Here is a 16,485-nt window from a genome sequence, read left to right as displayed (position 1 = left end):
ATAGACTAAACATTCGATTATGTCTTAAACTACAATAAGATTGAAACAATTTGATCGCTACGTTACTTACACCGATTTTAATCTATATTAAAAAATTTAAACTTTCGCTTAACTAAACTAAAACTATGAATAATATATCGAATGATTTCTGCCCCGCTTATGATTCGAATTTTTAAACATATCATGAAAAACACACAGTACTTATATAATTTATTATATTCTTTTGTGAAACTGCAATTATTTTTACACAATACCCAAGATAAGCTTGTTTAAGATGTATAAAAGGCTTTTATCATTATCATTATTATATAAATATAATTTTGAATTGTCAGCTCTACAATTATTAAGTATTACAGTCTCACAAAGTTATACAAATAATATAAATCTTTTAATTTCACACATAAATTATTAAATTTTACTCAAATACCTCACTGTAACGTGATTACATTAAATTTAACAAAACAATCAACAAAACCATAATTTAACATTTTAAAAAAACTTCTTATTTCATGTTTTTGAAGGTAAACAAAAAATAATCTTTAAATACTTCACTTTAAAGTTCAAATTGGTTCATACAAGATTTTCTCAGCAAGTACGTTTTTTAGATGTTTCGCTTACCCTCAAAAACCGAAAATGTGAAATAAGTTAACAACGATCAGGCTCAAATATCTATTATTTATAGAACCATAAATAGGCGGGCGTTAAATGAGACCATTATCAAACAATTAATAATTTAGCCAAACAACTTCTTTTTATTGCAAATTCCAAATATACCTCAATATTAGAATATAATTTTACATGTACAAAATGCCTTCTTCGTGGCGAAAAATAGCGATACATATTAGTGATCTAAACATTTGCAAGAAATAAAAATACCTCTTTGCAAAATTTTTGAAGTAAATTCTTTAGCAAGTTAGCTAATATCACTATTGGCGTTTAAACACAACTCACAAGCGTCGAACAGAGGACTGCATTGATAAAAGTCAGTTGTTTTGATTGTTATTCTATTAAAATATTACTGAATTATGATGTTATTCATTTAGTATCCATCTCGCTACCGTTGACAATATGGTCCTGTCTATAAAATCCTTTCAGTTAGCAATGAGGCTTTCAAGAAATCATTTTAAAGTTGCAAGTTAATGTTATATTAAAGAATAGAGATGGTAAGCCTATCTCACTAATATAGTGAGATAGGTTAACATAAACAACTAAAACTAATGAACTACGCATAGACTACAAGCATGAGTATCCGAAAACGAAAATCAAAATTGATCAAAATAGGATATCTATATTCCTTATAAAGTATTTAGATAAGGCGTAATAATCAAAAAGCATATTTACCTTCGAGTTAAGAAACCTCCTATTTAAGTTAGTTAAAAAAACCTTTTTCATTAATTTTACAAATATGTATGACAAGGCAAAAATGGCGGGAAAATTACATGAGAAACATATTTGGAATTTGCAACTATAAATAACATTTAATAGGCGTTAAGTAGTAATAGTTTACGTTTATTTAATATTATATTATATTTTTTTTATTTTATTAATATAGTACATGTATTTTTAAATTGTGAATTTTATTTTTAAAGAGATTAGTGTTTTTTCGTTGAAATTAATTGTTTTTGGAATCTTATTTAAGGAAGCATTTATTATTATACATTATTGTTTGTTTCGAGTCCCACCGTTGGGCAAAATCTTTATATCTCGGCAAGGGAATATGATCACATGATGTATTTTTTAGTCATACTGTGAAAAATAGTAAAACAATGATTTATTTAAGAGTTTTTACCCCACAGTGGGACAGTTACAGACTGATGTTATTCAGACATTCAATTTCAACGAAAACCACAATTACATTCGACTAACTACTGTATAATATAGGTTTTTAAAAAAAATCAAACCATAGATAATTTAATACTGTTTTTTTGAATTTCCGACACCAAATAATTAAGATAAAAGCCATAGACAATTTAGTTTAGCCAATATTCTTTTTCAGATCATTATCATCAGACTTAAAAACGCATTTTAACTTGAATAAAGTTTTTTTTTACCCTCGACACAAAATGAGGGGTATTGTTATAATTTGTCAGTCTAATCAAATGTTTGAGATCTTAATACATTATATGATAAATAAGACATACATAATCCATATATGTCGTGGTTGTCTTGCGGTTACAAGTATGGGTTTGTAAGAACTAGGTGCAGGTTCGATTCCAACGCAGGCAAGTACGATATGAGTAACTATATATGAGATGAATAAAATCATAAAATATTCGACTAGACTGAATTATAACACACAATAAAATGTAGAAATAATACATTTATTTATATTTTCAGTATGATAACTGTTATACTTATAACGTAGGCCGTTTTACAAAATTACTTTACTTTCCCTTGTTTTTAATCAAATCTTACAAGTTAGGTTAACTTGACTCTGTTTCAATCTAAACAGTTAAAATATTTTATTTATTTATTAAAAGTATAACAGTTACCATATTAAGCATAAACTGTAGCCATAGACAATAAAGTTTTTTTTTAATGTTGACATGAAATTTATACAGCCTATATTATTACTATTGCTAGACTAAAAAACACAAATAAGAATTGGACGTACATTAATTAAAAATAACTTAATTACTGTAAAAAAAACATTGTTTGAGGATGTGAAGGGGGAAAAATATTTTAAAATTATTATTAATAAGTAATGGTTATAACTACGTTGATAATTATGGATATTGTAGATTCAAAAAGCAATAAAAAATGAATTAACTTTTTTCAAAAAGCATTATTTCAATCTTTTTACCAGATAACTATTGTTAGCCAACTAGGAAAAGCGACGCGACAGCAATTATTTTGCGTTTTAGCTATAAAAATAACATCTACAAAGACGAAATGAGATTTTGACAGCAATTTGCAAGATAATTCGCTGACGGATTGTTTCTGCAAGTTTTTTGCTATAAATTAAAAAATATTATCACCCTAGACATCCTCAAAAGAACACAGAAAATAAAAAATACACTTATTACAAGAAAAAAGGGGAAATTACAATAATATTAGCACCTCATCAGAGTTCGCTTATATATTGAATAATATATAAAAAAACACTTACGATATAAACACAAAATTTTCATTTTTATTATATTTTATACATACACTAATATTGTTTAGTCAAATGTAAATTATTTTGATTTTGTATCACAAACAATGGGTTATAGAGCTTAAGCTTACTATTGACAGAATCGAATTGTACAGACAGTCGAGTGGTTGAGGTCACCACGCCAAACCCACTGTGCGCGGCGTGTCGCAAGTTCGATCCCCGCGAAGGACAAGCATTTGTGTGATCCACGAATGCTTGTACTACGCGGATATCGACGTAAAATAGATGCTTGTCGACCGAGTAGGGTAAAGTCGCGCTGTAACATAAGGTCTGAAACCAATAAGACTGGAAGTTGAAACCAACACAGTTTGTATCACAATTTCTTATAATTGTTATTAATCTATACTCTCTATAGCTATAGAATGAACTCTGAAAAGACAATATTAGTGTATGTAGTAATGTATCTTTGTTAAGACATAGCTATCATAAAAAATGGTGTAATATTTAGACCATTGCTTATGAAATTATAAATTCTCAAAATAAAAAGTGGGGTATAAAATTTGCTCAGCTGAAAGGGTTAAACTTAACACTATTGAATTTAAAGTTTTAGATGATAATAATCTATATCTGAAACCGAGAGGATATGGGGTTAAGCGACCACATATTTCAAATTGTATGTTAATTTTTATCATCAGAAAATATTAATTACATAGTCTATGTCTCAACAAGATATAGCAGATCATCACAAAAATTTGAAAAGCACAAATAGTGTACAAAAGAAACATAATCACAGATTTTAAACCCAATTTCATAGACATTTGATAGTTTATATAATTTTATTCATCAAATGCTTTCCACAGTTTGCTTTTTAAAAAGTCTTGCCATTTTGTGTGGTTTTCGACTCTTGTTAAAAAAAATACATTAAAAACCTCTTGTACAGCTTAAGTAGTATTCTGACTGCCTAAGCGATACTACTGTTAAATTTCATCATAATCTGTCTAGTCGTTTTGGTATGAAAGACTTACAAACATACAAACATCGAAACTTTCGCTTTTGATATTACAAATATGAATTTTGTAATATTTATTAAGTAGAATTACTCTTTTTTAACAAGTTCAGTAATGTTACCACATCAAAAAAGGTTTAACTTTTTCAACAGCAAATTGTTATTTCTATACTAAATACAACTAATAGTATGCCGATCGTTTTCATTAATAAATTAATCTATATTTTAGAATATGTTTTCCTAGACGTTAAAAATGATTTTTGAATTATAGAAACAATTTTTTTAAACTACTTTTTACTATATAAACATTTTGGAGAACTATTTCTTATGTTCATAATTATTTGTTACTTTAAAAATGCGTTTTCGAGAATACCCGAGTATTTTCGCACTGTATCTCCGAAAATCAGTTCACATACAAATAATTATGAATTCTTTTCTGGTTTTTAACTTGCTTAAAATACACTATAAAGGGTTTAGAAAATATAGTAAGTCAAGTCCTGGTGTAACTTTATTAAATAAGGTTCAATATTTTTTAAAGTCTTCTTTAGAGTTAAAAGTTTCTGTATGCGATTATACGGACCGACTAGTTTCGGTCTCGGAAAGTATAAAACTTTTCGAATCCAAAATTTAGTACGAATTTCTCGAAAATAAAATCTTCAATTTACATTTATATTGACCAGAATAATGTTGCTTTGAATTGTTTTTTAAGTTATACTTTTAGATATCTGAGAGATAAAATACTTTACGTATTATTTCATTGTCAATATAGAAATGTTTGAAGGAATCTCATTTGTTAGGTATTAAAGGCAACAAAACGGTTGCCGTCAGGGACTACTACCACGTCTTAAAATAATATTTTAGTGGTTGTGGAAGTGTGACAGAGCTATACACGGCGGAGAGCGGCATCTCTCTTCCACACAAAGCATTACTTTAATACGTGAAGTTAGACCCACAGCTAATTAACTTCGACTAGTTATAAAGACAAAGAATTGCATTGATATAAAAAAAAACAATATAAAACGAAACGGTTTCTCGAACGCTGATCAATACTAAAAACATTGCATTGTCTACAAAACTCTGTACGCAATGGGTGTTGAAGGTGTGGATGCAACGCATTGCCATACACCGACACAAAAACAATGACGTAGCACGGCGGTTCAGGCTTAGTCAGTAAGTCTGACACTACTCATTTCCTCCCTCGAGGGAGTGGGTGTCTATGAGTCACACGATCAACTCATTATTCTAATACGAATATGAGACATTGTAAACAGAGATAGTAATATCCTCGATGGAGGTGACATTTATACCTTTGTTAAATGACAGTTCGTTTTAATTAATCACACGACTGACTTTTCATCTCGAAACATTCAAAATGACCGTTTAATAGTTGGGCAGACATATTTTTGGGCACAATTGTGCACTATAATATGTTGGCTGATGTCTTGAGACACTACTGGTGGCAAAAATCGGTTAAAACATTATTATCATATTGATCAACTTTCAAGAAACCGTTGTATAGTTTTAACAGATTTTCACTTAACCTATATAAGACTTGAACTGAACCAAGTTAAAAACATCGATTAAAAAAAACGTTATACAAAAGAAAAAGATAAAAATATCCCTTCATAGTCATAAAAAAATGATTTCTTGTCTCCAATATACTTGGACTGTGATCTAAATCTATTAATATTATTAAATGATGCAACGGTTTACTCACGCGTATTTATCGGGATTGCAAGACTAATTCAGGGCAGTCGACTCGCGACCTCCGCGTCAGCTCATGATTAAGGACTCCGGTTGGGTCAGAAACTAGTCGGGCACTCCCGATAAGTACGCGTGAGTAAACCGTTGCATCATTTAATAATGTTTCGGAAGTTACTCTGATTGTGTATCGGTTGGAAGACCACAAGCCAAGAATATTGGATACTTCAGTTTCCACGTGTACAATTAACTTACAAAAATTCTCATTAACATATCCTGTTTAAATATAAACTATATGAATATTAAAATCTTAACAAACAGCGTATTTTCGTTTTGATTTACCATCACGTCAAGTAATATTAATGTTTGTGGAAGCAAGACAACGTAATACACTGCGTAGAGTGCTATCTCTTTCCACAATTACAACATATATACATGTTGTTGTTTTTTAGATTTCATACCCATATAGTTTGTATAAGAATGTTTATTACCTTAGTAGAATCTGTTTCGACCGGCTATTCTCCAAATTGTCTGTACAGTGGTGTGTTGTGACTGCCTTAGTCCGGCGGCAGGTAGCTGAACAGTTTGTATTTGTCTCGGATGTATGGACGCACGTCATCTTTCTGCAAAAAGTTTTGAAAATTTAGTGTGAAAATCCCTTCCCTTACTCTAAGTAAGAAGGGCGTCCTTTCTACTGTTAAGTAATACCCAGAGACCTTGGATCTTTATGCATCTTACTAACAACTATTACTACAAAAATTGTGTAAGTGGATCGATCCCAGGTTATGCGAAATTTGATACGATGTATTGGTTGGGTGATCATTTATGTTATAATGAGTTCTTCATGTTTCGGGAGGCACGTTAAATTGCGTGTCCTGGCTGTTATTAACATTTCTTTGATAGTTTTTACTTGTTAGTTAGAACCTAGAAAGTCTGACAACCAGTCTAACCAAGGGGTATCGTGTTGCCCAGGTAACTGGGTTGAGGAGGTCAGATAGGCAGTCGCTCCTTGTAAAACACTGGTACTTAGCAGCAACCTGTTAGACCGGAAGCCGACCCCAACATGGTTGGAAAAAAGGCTAGGATGATGATGACTAATTTTAGAGATATATCATATCTTGTGGACTAAATATAGCTGAGCTTATAGAACCAGGAGTCACTTACAGTAGCGAGATGCTCGAGGAAAGGCAGCAGCTTAAGCAGTTCGTTGTCACTCCTGTCTACGAACCAGCTGTCTATTGGGATGCCGTTCTCCAGCTGGTAGCCGAATGCCTGGTAAAGGAAAAACAAAATAAATGTTAGCAAGATTTTTGGCTCAAGAATTTGTTGATAAATAAATGGGGAAGTTGTGGGACATTTGCATGTAAGATGCAAATGTAGCAATCGATGTTGTTCTAGAATTTTCCCCGTGATTTTTTCCGTGATATATGAAATTTAATTCCGGTGGTTGGCGTAAACGAGTCATTTCAACCATAAGACACACGCACACTCAATAAAGGGTGGGCGAATTGGGTTGCTGTCCTGTTATTTGAAAAACGCTACGTAGTAGCCTAAATTACTTGTGATTTTTGACTTTACCCATAATAATATAGCAAAAAATGGATTACTAATAAATTTACTAGATACTAAAATATCAGCATTCGTAACTATATTAGCTGTATCGGTCTCACCTGTGGACTGTTGTCGACGATGACAGTCTTGCGGAGGTCGCGCCCGAGGATCGAGAGATCCTTCACGTAGTTGCCGTTCACCAGCAAGCAGTGCTCACGGAACAATCTGTACGAGACAAGGTGACTTTAGACATTCACATTGATTTTGGCTATTGAAATTCGTACAGTTATCGGCATGGATCTTGAGCGCTCCGCGGAAAAGTGGGGATCGCTTTGCGCATCGTACACTCATGACAAAATAAAACGCCAATCTAGAGCCGGCTTGAGGTGCATGCAACTGCAGCAAAGAACTCATCCCTCATGTCGGCTGTGACGCGATGCTTGCGGGACACTGCCTGCACTGTAGTCCGCCCGCGCCTCACTTCACATCGCAAAAGGGACACAAACAATCACTTCTGCGCAGGTGCAGGTCATGGTTCAAGATCCGTGCCGGGAACTATATGTGTGGCGGGCTAGACCCATAATGCTTAGTATTAGTTTACCTGTACTTGATCCAGCGGCGGGCGGGGTCGAGCAGGTTGAGCAGGCGGTCCGCGTACACGCGCTTGCTGGCCGTGAACAGGATCACCTCGTACACGCGCGACACGCGCGACAGGAACTCCGCGAAGTGGGGCCGCGTGCGGACGAACACCTGGACAGGGGCAGGTACATATGTATAGGTAAAGTTTAGGAATGGTAATTGGAGTATCAAAAATTAATAGATTTAAAAAATCAAAAGACCCACATTTTGAAATGTCATTATTCCATTAAAATTTAATCATAATCGGTAAACTCGTTTTTATTGCTTTGAAGCTACTGCGTAATTTCCATTCTCATTCACTTTTCCAATGTCAGACGTGTCTATATATTTCATAAATCATAAATTCCGAAAGGAGCGATTACAATTTCTATATTGAAGTTGAGTTCTTTGTGAACTTTGTGTAGACATGCTTGACAAAAATCTGCCTTACTTATGGGGGTGAAAGTTTTTAAGGGGCTTTCTAAAATTCTGTATTTTAACTTGTTTCACTTTAGAGAGGATTGAAACTGTTTTCCTATCTCTTTAAAAACTGTTTTCGTATATAACTCACAGTGTATCGGCAGTCCTGGAACAGTACAGGGAAGTGGAAGCTGGCGTCCGGCAGCTCCTGCAGCGAGCAGTGCACCAGCGTCTCGTCCAGGTCCAACACCTACGAGGTAGGAGGAGGAATATCAATACATGTTCAAATTATAGATAAGTTTTGACCGGCCTGTTGGTATAGTTATTAATTGTAACAGATAAACTGAACAAAGGGAACACTTAATGTGTCCTATCACACTAGTAAAGTCTTATCATAGTAACTGACCAGGCTGAAGTCGGGGCTGGTGCGAGTCTTGAGCGGCAGCGCGGGGTAGCGCGCGCGGAGGGCGCCCGTGGCCACGGTCTCCAGCGGCGGCAACTGCGAGGACACATGGCATAAGGAATACCCACAAAGAAAGGGTGAGAATAAAAATAGATTTAAAAAATCGAAATACCCAAGTTTTTAATCGGTTCGAATTTTATCAATCCAGACGTTTTTATAGTTGTAAATTGCATTGTTTGGTTTGAAGCTTATCGGGCAAAGGCTGCTCAATCTTCTTTCATCTGCTCTCCTGAACCACGAGTGACCAGATCGGTAAGAAGACTTATGTCAAATTGTTTCGTATTGTACTGTTGTACCTATACCAGCTGCTTCTCCATTCGACCCAAAGGTTGACTGGTAGATAATGTCTTGCGGCATTAAGTCCGCCTTATTGTACAGTTGTACATGAAAGTTTAAATAAACAAAATATTTTTGGATAACAAAACTTATTTCTTGAACAAAACTCCAGTAAATATTACAGAAATCTGTTCTTTCGTTTCAAAGACAAGCATACCTGTTTGATGAACAAGTATGGGTCGAAAGCGTCCACCCAGGAAGATATCTGCTCGCAGTCCACGCGGTTGCTGCACGAAGAGATCACGTCGCCAGCTTCCTCCTGAGAAACAATCAAAGGAATCAATGACTGAACGAATAAACTAAATTATGGAAGGAATGTTTTTCTAAAATAATGAGAATTGAAACAGGTCGATGTCAACGCATTTAGGTTTACTTAAACGTATGGTAATCTAGTTGGTAGTTACTTCTTTGAGCCGTTTGGAGTTGAAACTTTTGGGCCGCGGGGGCCGAGTGCCAAAACGCTTTTTAAAGACCTAGCAAAGCGTCTCGTTGACACTTCTCGTGACCCAAAGGCTGGCTTTTACCTCGCTCAGAGGATTAGCATTGCCATTCAACGTGGCAATGCTGCCAGCCTTTTGGGCACACTCCCAGCCGGCGGCGATACCAAATCTAGTTTTTTATTAGATTTTTCATTAAATTAACGAACATTTAAATGCAAAAAATTGCCAATCATAGCCTAAGCAATAAGCATGTCTCGTACGTAACTGAATGTAAATAGAATAAGTTTTAGGTTTACTGATAAAATATTATTTGACAGCATGCTGCTTGGGAGTTTGTTGCTCTGTTTCTTCTCTCACAGCAAGAGCACTTAGGAAGCGGTGGAGGATGGGCGAAACTGGGTGCCGTCCAATGTTATCTGACCTTCAAAAAATGCTACTGAGTAGCCTTATTCGAATAAATAAATTTTGATTTTGATTATATTTGACAAAAAAGTTTGTTCAGTCCATTACAGTACTCATTTTTTCTTTATCTAGTAAACAAAATATTTCGGGGATACAGTGAAATAAGATCTCGTGTAACATCACTTACCAGTATGCTTTTTAATAGAAAGTGATGTTACTAGCCCCCACTACCTTATCTTTCTGTGCTTCTAATCTTCCTAAGTATTTAATGTTTTTTTTGGAAAACTGGAGTTCAATTACGTACACCGTGACACGATAATTTTTTATATTAGATATGAATAAGCTGAAGTGTAACACACTAATTATGGGTACGAATGTAAACAGATTTGCCTTACCTCTATGTCTGTCGGTGACTGCTCGTCGTGGCATGCTAGCGAGGCTTCGTCTGCGGCGATATCTGATCCGTTCTGTTGACAACATTATACCTTTCAGAATTACATGATTAGAGGATGGGAAGGTTCTAGAAAGCCTAATCGCGAAGTCATCTACTTGCCAAGTGGATAGTCAGCTCTTGGAAAACCTACATTGTTCTAGTAAGTTCACGAAACTTACACATGCACCTTTAGAAAATTCATGAAATGCATTAAGCATTTTATAACATTTTACCTTTATTACAATATGATTTATGGACTTTTTAACTCGACATATTAATTATCTGACTATTATCAATGTTAAAAACTGGACTTTTTGTTTCGGGTATCATCTTTATATGTCTTGCCTTTATTAACAAAGCTAATATTAACTTGACTGCTTTTTTTTAAGCGTCTCCCGCACTAAGGAATTTAACTTTTGTGAGGCGGGAGCTTTCACAAAAATACAGTTCACATGCAGAAAGACACCCAGACTCAGAACAAGCATTCGTGGATCATATAAACACTTGTCCTACGCGGGGGATCGAAACCGCGACACGTCGCGCACAGTGGGTTTGTCGTGGTGACCTCAACCACTCGGCTATCCTTGCTTTCGAAGGAGGATCCCAGATTATTATCTATCTTCAAACAACTCACCCATCCGGCCGCCTCAGCCGCTAGACTCTGACTGATCTCGGCCAGGAACCCTGAGCTCGGGCTCCGGGCCGACAGCGCCTCCAGGCTCTCTATGGCCGTGCCCTGGGTGTCGCACGTCGACGATATCTCGCACTCACTGTCGCGGACGTAGCCGTCCTGCTCTAGCATCGTCACGAAGTCCGGCTGAGAGAGAGATGGAAATATGTTACACCACAATAGTATGCACTCAACCTGATACGGTTCTTAAGAAATGTATAGATTTGCATTATAATGTTTGCTAAAGTAAACTGTTTTTTTAGGTAATTAGAATAACAGAAAATGTACTTATTTAAGTTACAAATGAGATGTGGTCACTTTCATAGTACTTGAATAAAAAAGGCAAAATTCTAATCTATCCCTTTCGTATTTCTCTACAATAAAAAAAACATCTCAATTTAAATTTTTACTCTTGCTATTTAATATCTAGGGTATTAGAATATACCTTCAAAGTATTGAAAATTGACTCACCTGAACATACTTATCCCCGTTTGTCAGAAAATCAGTACAATTATCAAGATCATCAGTAGTTGATGTGGGCTGATACATTTCCAGGTCATTGCTTGACTTCCTCCTCTTCATAACTCTCTTATCCACGGAGCTGCTTCTAGACTTCCTCTCCTCCGCCTTCTCCGTAGTCATGACCCTCGCTGCCTTATCAGCCAAGAAGTTGATATCTTCTTCTGTAGCCGGTATGTCCTCGTTAATCAGTCTTGCACACTCAGCTATAGCCATAAAGTCGTTGAGGCAGTCGTTTGGTAGGCAGAGTTCAGAAGACTCGACTTGTCCTTCTGAATCGGATTCTTCTGCCTTCTGGGCGGGGAAGTCGACGAAGGTGGTCGTGTGAGCCTCATACATAGTGACGTCATTGTCCTCAGAGTAACCATTCGTGTCTGGGACAACGGGAGCTTTTTTCGTCCGCTTTTTAGGGCTCTCATTGGTCGAACTGACCGATGATTTCGTAACTTTGGGTGTTATTATCCCAATCTGACGCACTTTACGTATGGGAGAGCTGTTTAACGACGCTGACTTGTCAGTTTTGTCCATGCGTCGTGTCTTACGAGGGGAACTGATGGCTGAGGATATAGCTTCGGTTTTTTTCAGCTCGCGGTTTAAAGAGCTGTGTCGTAGCTGGACACTTTTTGTTGTTCGGACCTCTTTGGTCTTGGATGTGGTTGTGATCTTGTCATTCTGTGGTTTGACCTTCACAGCCGTGGTGGATGAGACTGGGTCTTTCGTCGAGCTTCGAACCACAGTCTGGAAGATGGGTTTCTTTGTGCGACTCTCATCTTTGTGCTTTGCCTTCTTGTGCGTTGTCTCCAAAGCTTTCTCCATGCTTAGTTTCGTTCTTACAGGACGTGTCTTTAACTTCTGTGACCTCGTGATGCAGAACTGAGGTGCCTCAACGACATTTTTCACGTCTCGCTTCAAGATACTCCTCCACGCGTTTGGTGGTTTAGTTATTGGTTTAACTGACTTCTTCTTTAGTTTAGTTACTTTTGAACCCCTTTTACTTGAGAGCGGCCGCTCCCTCTTTCTACTTCTTAACCGCATCGCAAGATTAGAGGGCAACTTAACCTGGAAATATTGTTTAGTTAGTAGTGTTGGGGCGACAAGTTTCGGATATGGATTCGGATTTTTTCATTTTTTTTTTATATCATATCTAGTTTTGGCGTTAGGTTTGAAAAAGATTCGGATTACAACAGTTTCAGATACCTAAGTACACCTATACTTTTTTTCATAAATTTTATAAAAGGAGAGATTTTATTACTGTTACATTAAATTTTCGATAAATCAGATCTGAAGACATAAGAATTTATAACAATTTGTCGATTGTCAAAATCATAATAAAACAAATTTAATTTATTGTTCTTTACAACTAACCCTATTCCAAAACTTTTAACGTTTCGGATACTTTTCGGATATCCGACAGATTGCGGATACGGAGCCATAACATTCTCTTTAAGCACTCCGTAAGCACGTGTATAATTGTATTAATACCCACGCGATGTCCTTGACTTCTATACTGTTAGCTAACACGTTTATCGCGTTTTCTTTACAATAAATTAAGTTAAAAGATTTAGAAATGGCGCGATTTCTGGTTCATTAAGTCTGCGTGCCTACTACTATACTTCTAAATAGGATTTGCAGTTGTGGGAGCGAGACAGCTTGTAGATGTAGTAGAGTGGCTTTTCACTAGTCATTTATAATAAATTATAATGTTGCTATTTAGCATCAGCAAAGGTACTGTTACTGTGATGGTGTTATATATAAACATAATAAATTTAAAACAAAATACTGCAACTAAGAAGCATGGAATTAGGAAGGCCCATGTCCAGCAGTGGCCAAATATGGCCTGCTGGTGATGATGATGATAACAATGATGATGATAATGGCCTATAATGGATTATAAGAGTTCATAATTTACTGACACTGTCCTGATTTATATAATATTTTATGAACAAAAACAGAGCATACTAAAGTCTATTGATGTATGAAACACTTAAAACATGTGCCAAGTTAAATCACATTAACAAGATTGAAAACATCTAAGTGTAGAAGTTCAGTGCCATTATGAACGATTGATTAGCTAACAGGATTATAGTCAGCAAGGGCAAGTTCATGAGCATGCCAATACAAACAATAAATACAGTAAACATGTTTATAATAAACTTGCTGTCCTAGCAAACATTATTTAACAAAATGAGGGAATATAAAAATGGGGGTTAGACAAGTAGATGTTGTCCGATTCTCAAACCTACTGAATATGCACACAAAATTACATGAGAATTGGTCAAATTATGACAGAGGAGTTCAATAGGGATGAAGACAATTTTTTTTACAGTGTCCGTCTTGTAATTTTTTTGTATAATGATGGACACATATTTTTTTATTTGCCCCACAAAGATAAATTGACCAAATTACAGTGAATGAAAATTACGCGTGACGTCACAATTCAGTATAAGCTTTACTCTATTGTTACGTCACAAGCTCCCTCTCCTAAACTTTAAAGCAGTTAATCTTTGTCAATTCTAGTTTTTCTGAAAATTAAATAACTGAGGGACTAATGAGATTTTTACTTTTTATACCCAGTCATCATCCCTATTACGTACACTGTGACATGAGAATTTTATATATTACAGATTGATTTTATTTGCTTATCAGTTAGCTGTCCATTTATAATCCCCAGGTAATTTGAGGACGTCAGATAGGCAGTTGTTCCTTGTAATAAACTGGTATTTCTTTACACTATTCATCATATTATTATTTAATGATATTTCATTCACGATATCTTCCACAAAAACCATTGAACTTTTGTTTAGATTTCTCCTCTCGCATTCATTACTCGTTTAAGCTCTCATAATTAGAAAGGTGTTACAAGTTTGATGTTTGACTGTTAGCAACACCATAACAGTAGACGTTTTACAGGCCTACCATATCTTATAAAAAACGGGCCGCACTTCTTACAGAAAAAATACCATGCACAGCTTAGAGTGATAACTCTTATCCACAAGTTCCACAAATAAAATAGATTTTCTTTACAAGGTGGAGAGGCTCCGTATATTTTTTTTGTATACTAGCAGGTGCTTGCAGCTTCACCTGAATATATGTCACACTGCTTTAACAAAGTTAGATATAAGTAGCCAAGTAATCATCCAAGAAGCCAACTGTCCTATACATTCAATATCATCAAACTACATGGTACATGGTACTAAGAACACAAACATATAAAAACACTCACTTTTGCATCAGTGGTTGTTAATATTTAAGCAAGAGATCCAATGTGGATAATATATTGAAAACCAGGTTTTAGAACAAGAATAGACATATAATATTATTCTAAACTTCAATCTCAGCATTAATATCAACTTCAAAGTGATCAATTCATCTACTGATCAACCCAGATTGAAGAAAAATATGCATGGTATTTAATTCACAACTTTTGGGAAAAGGCTATAGGATGATGAACCACTATAAAAGTTTCAGTAAAGCTCTTTTTATTTAAATTTATTGAGGAAGTTAATATTTGTAAATAATTAAAAATATCATTGTGTTAAAGAGACATGGATATTGATGTTACTATTCAGCCTAAAAGAACACCTTAAACCTAAAGATATGGTATGAATGCATGCTATCTGAAGGTATAGACAAGACAAAAATAGCACAAAAATGTAAACAAAAATTGTGCAAATAGTAAAAGTGTCATTTTTCTGTAAATATACAAAACATGTCAACATAACTTTGTTTACATTATCCTGTCATCACACTGCCAGATAAATCCATAAGGTTTGACAATATTGACACATGAGTACAATCAAACTATTCAATAAAACAGACTTAACGTAAGCACTCAGGCCTAAATTAAGAATGCAATTTTAACACAACGAAATTACCTAATTCAGGAAATGTGTACTTACATGAACTTATTTTTAGAAAGTATCTCTTATTCCATTTGTTGAACGTAATACATAACCGGAATTCTAGTTAAATAGTTCGTCCTGATGAACATAACGCATAGTAATAGTCCTTTTTAATGTTTTTGGACACTTTATTTTAGTTATATGTCCCCGTAGAAAAAAATAGGCGCGTGACACTTCGCGCCTTTTTCGTAATCCACTTTTCACCACATAGCACAGTTATTTTCCAATTCATACACATTAAAATCACTTCGAAATAAACGTACGCGATATTTAATACATTTTTTCTAAATTAATTAACGATTTATTGAGATAATTTGTAACGCGAAAGTAAAAAAGCGGCACTGGTACATTATTGATTTTTTCGCTGCATAATGAATGCGATTCTCACTGATGCGTTAGAATTTATTCATCCGATGCACCGGCGGTATAGTTCGGTAGCGGAAATATGCAGAATAATATCTTGTACGGATTAATTACATGATAACTTTTATTGTAGAACACAAAGCCAAACAAATGTCAAAATGGCGGCGTTTCTTTTTTTAGTTGCGACGTTTTTCTGCAGATGGCGTCTTCTGGCTGTGCGCATGCGTTTTGAGAATGCTCCGAAAAGTCGATAATGTGGAGAGAGGCTGAGACTAAACTCTCCCGTTGATTAAATAATCCGAGCTGATCAACTATTTTGAGATCCAAAAAAATGCATAATAATTAAAACATACCTGCACGAATACTTTGTAATTAATAAAGTTAAAGTAGTTAAGAACAAAATTTGTAAATTCGGATGATTATAATAGGCCGATGGCCCGATCAGACTGTAACATTGTTACGACTTTCCGACGTTGCATTTGCAGACTACAAAATTAAATCATGCGGATCTTATTTAATGACTTATAATTACAACAACGTAATTAGCGAGCATTTGTTACGTTA

General features: G+C 35.1%; 1 protein-coding gene across 2 annotated transcripts; it reads right to left on the bottom strand.

The window, feature by feature from the left end:
* Nucleotides 1-1,851: 1,851 nt before the first annotated feature.
* On the bottom strand, nt 1,852-16,232 carry LOC113499960 (CTD small phosphatase-like protein 2). 2 transcript variants are annotated; one of them, XR_003401157.1, is made up of 12 exons: nt 15,556-16,232; nt 11,609-12,715; nt 11,102-11,284; nt 10,430-10,501; nt 9,350-9,451; nt 8,800-8,892; nt 8,545-8,643; nt 7,957-8,105; nt 7,475-7,580; nt 6,969-7,076; nt 6,296-6,427; nt 1,852-3,427 (listed from the first exon to the last, which is right to left on the bottom strand). XR_003401157.1 is itself a non-coding variant. In XM_026880575.1 (11 exons), the coding sequence occupies exons 2-11, from the start codon at nt 12,689-12,691 to the stop codon at nt 6,362-6,364; spliced, it is 2,061 nt and encodes a 686-aa protein (XP_026736376.1). In that variant the 5' UTR covers nt 12,692-12,715; nt 15,556-16,232; the 3' UTR covers nt 1,852-6,361. The 2 variants fall into 2 exon arrangements, 1 of the variants encoding a protein (XP_026736376.1); XM_026880575.1 differs by having other exon boundaries at nt 1,852-6,427.
* Nucleotides 16,233-16,485: the final 253 nt, after the last annotated feature.

Source organism: Trichoplusia ni, chromosome 13 (genome assembly GCF_003590095.1).
Source record: "Trichoplusia ni isolate ovarian cell line Hi5 chromosome 13, tn1, whole genome shotgun sequence".
Classification (NCBI taxonomy): domain Eukaryota; kingdom Metazoa; phylum Arthropoda; class Insecta; order Lepidoptera; family Noctuidae; genus Trichoplusia; species Trichoplusia ni.
Note: the sequence above shows the minus strand (reverse complement) of the source record. Positions and strands in the feature narration are given on the sequence as shown.

What these genes read in the sequence shown, in the direction of transcription:
- LOC113499960 (XM_026880575.1), bottom strand. Translation starts at nt 12,691, where the DNA reads ATGCGGTTAAGAAGTAGAAAGAGGGAGCGGCCGCTCTCAAGTAAAAGG. An exon ending in TCGTCGACAACAGTCCACAG is followed by an intron (nt 7,077 to 7,474) that starts GTGAGACCGATA and finishes TTCCTTTACCAG; the next exon opens with GCATTCGGCTACCAGCTGGA. An exon ending in TCCTCGAGCATCTCGCTACT is followed by an intron (nt 6,428 to 6,968) that starts GTAAGTGACTCC and finishes AACTTTTTGCAG; the next exon opens with AAAGATGACGTGCGTCCATA.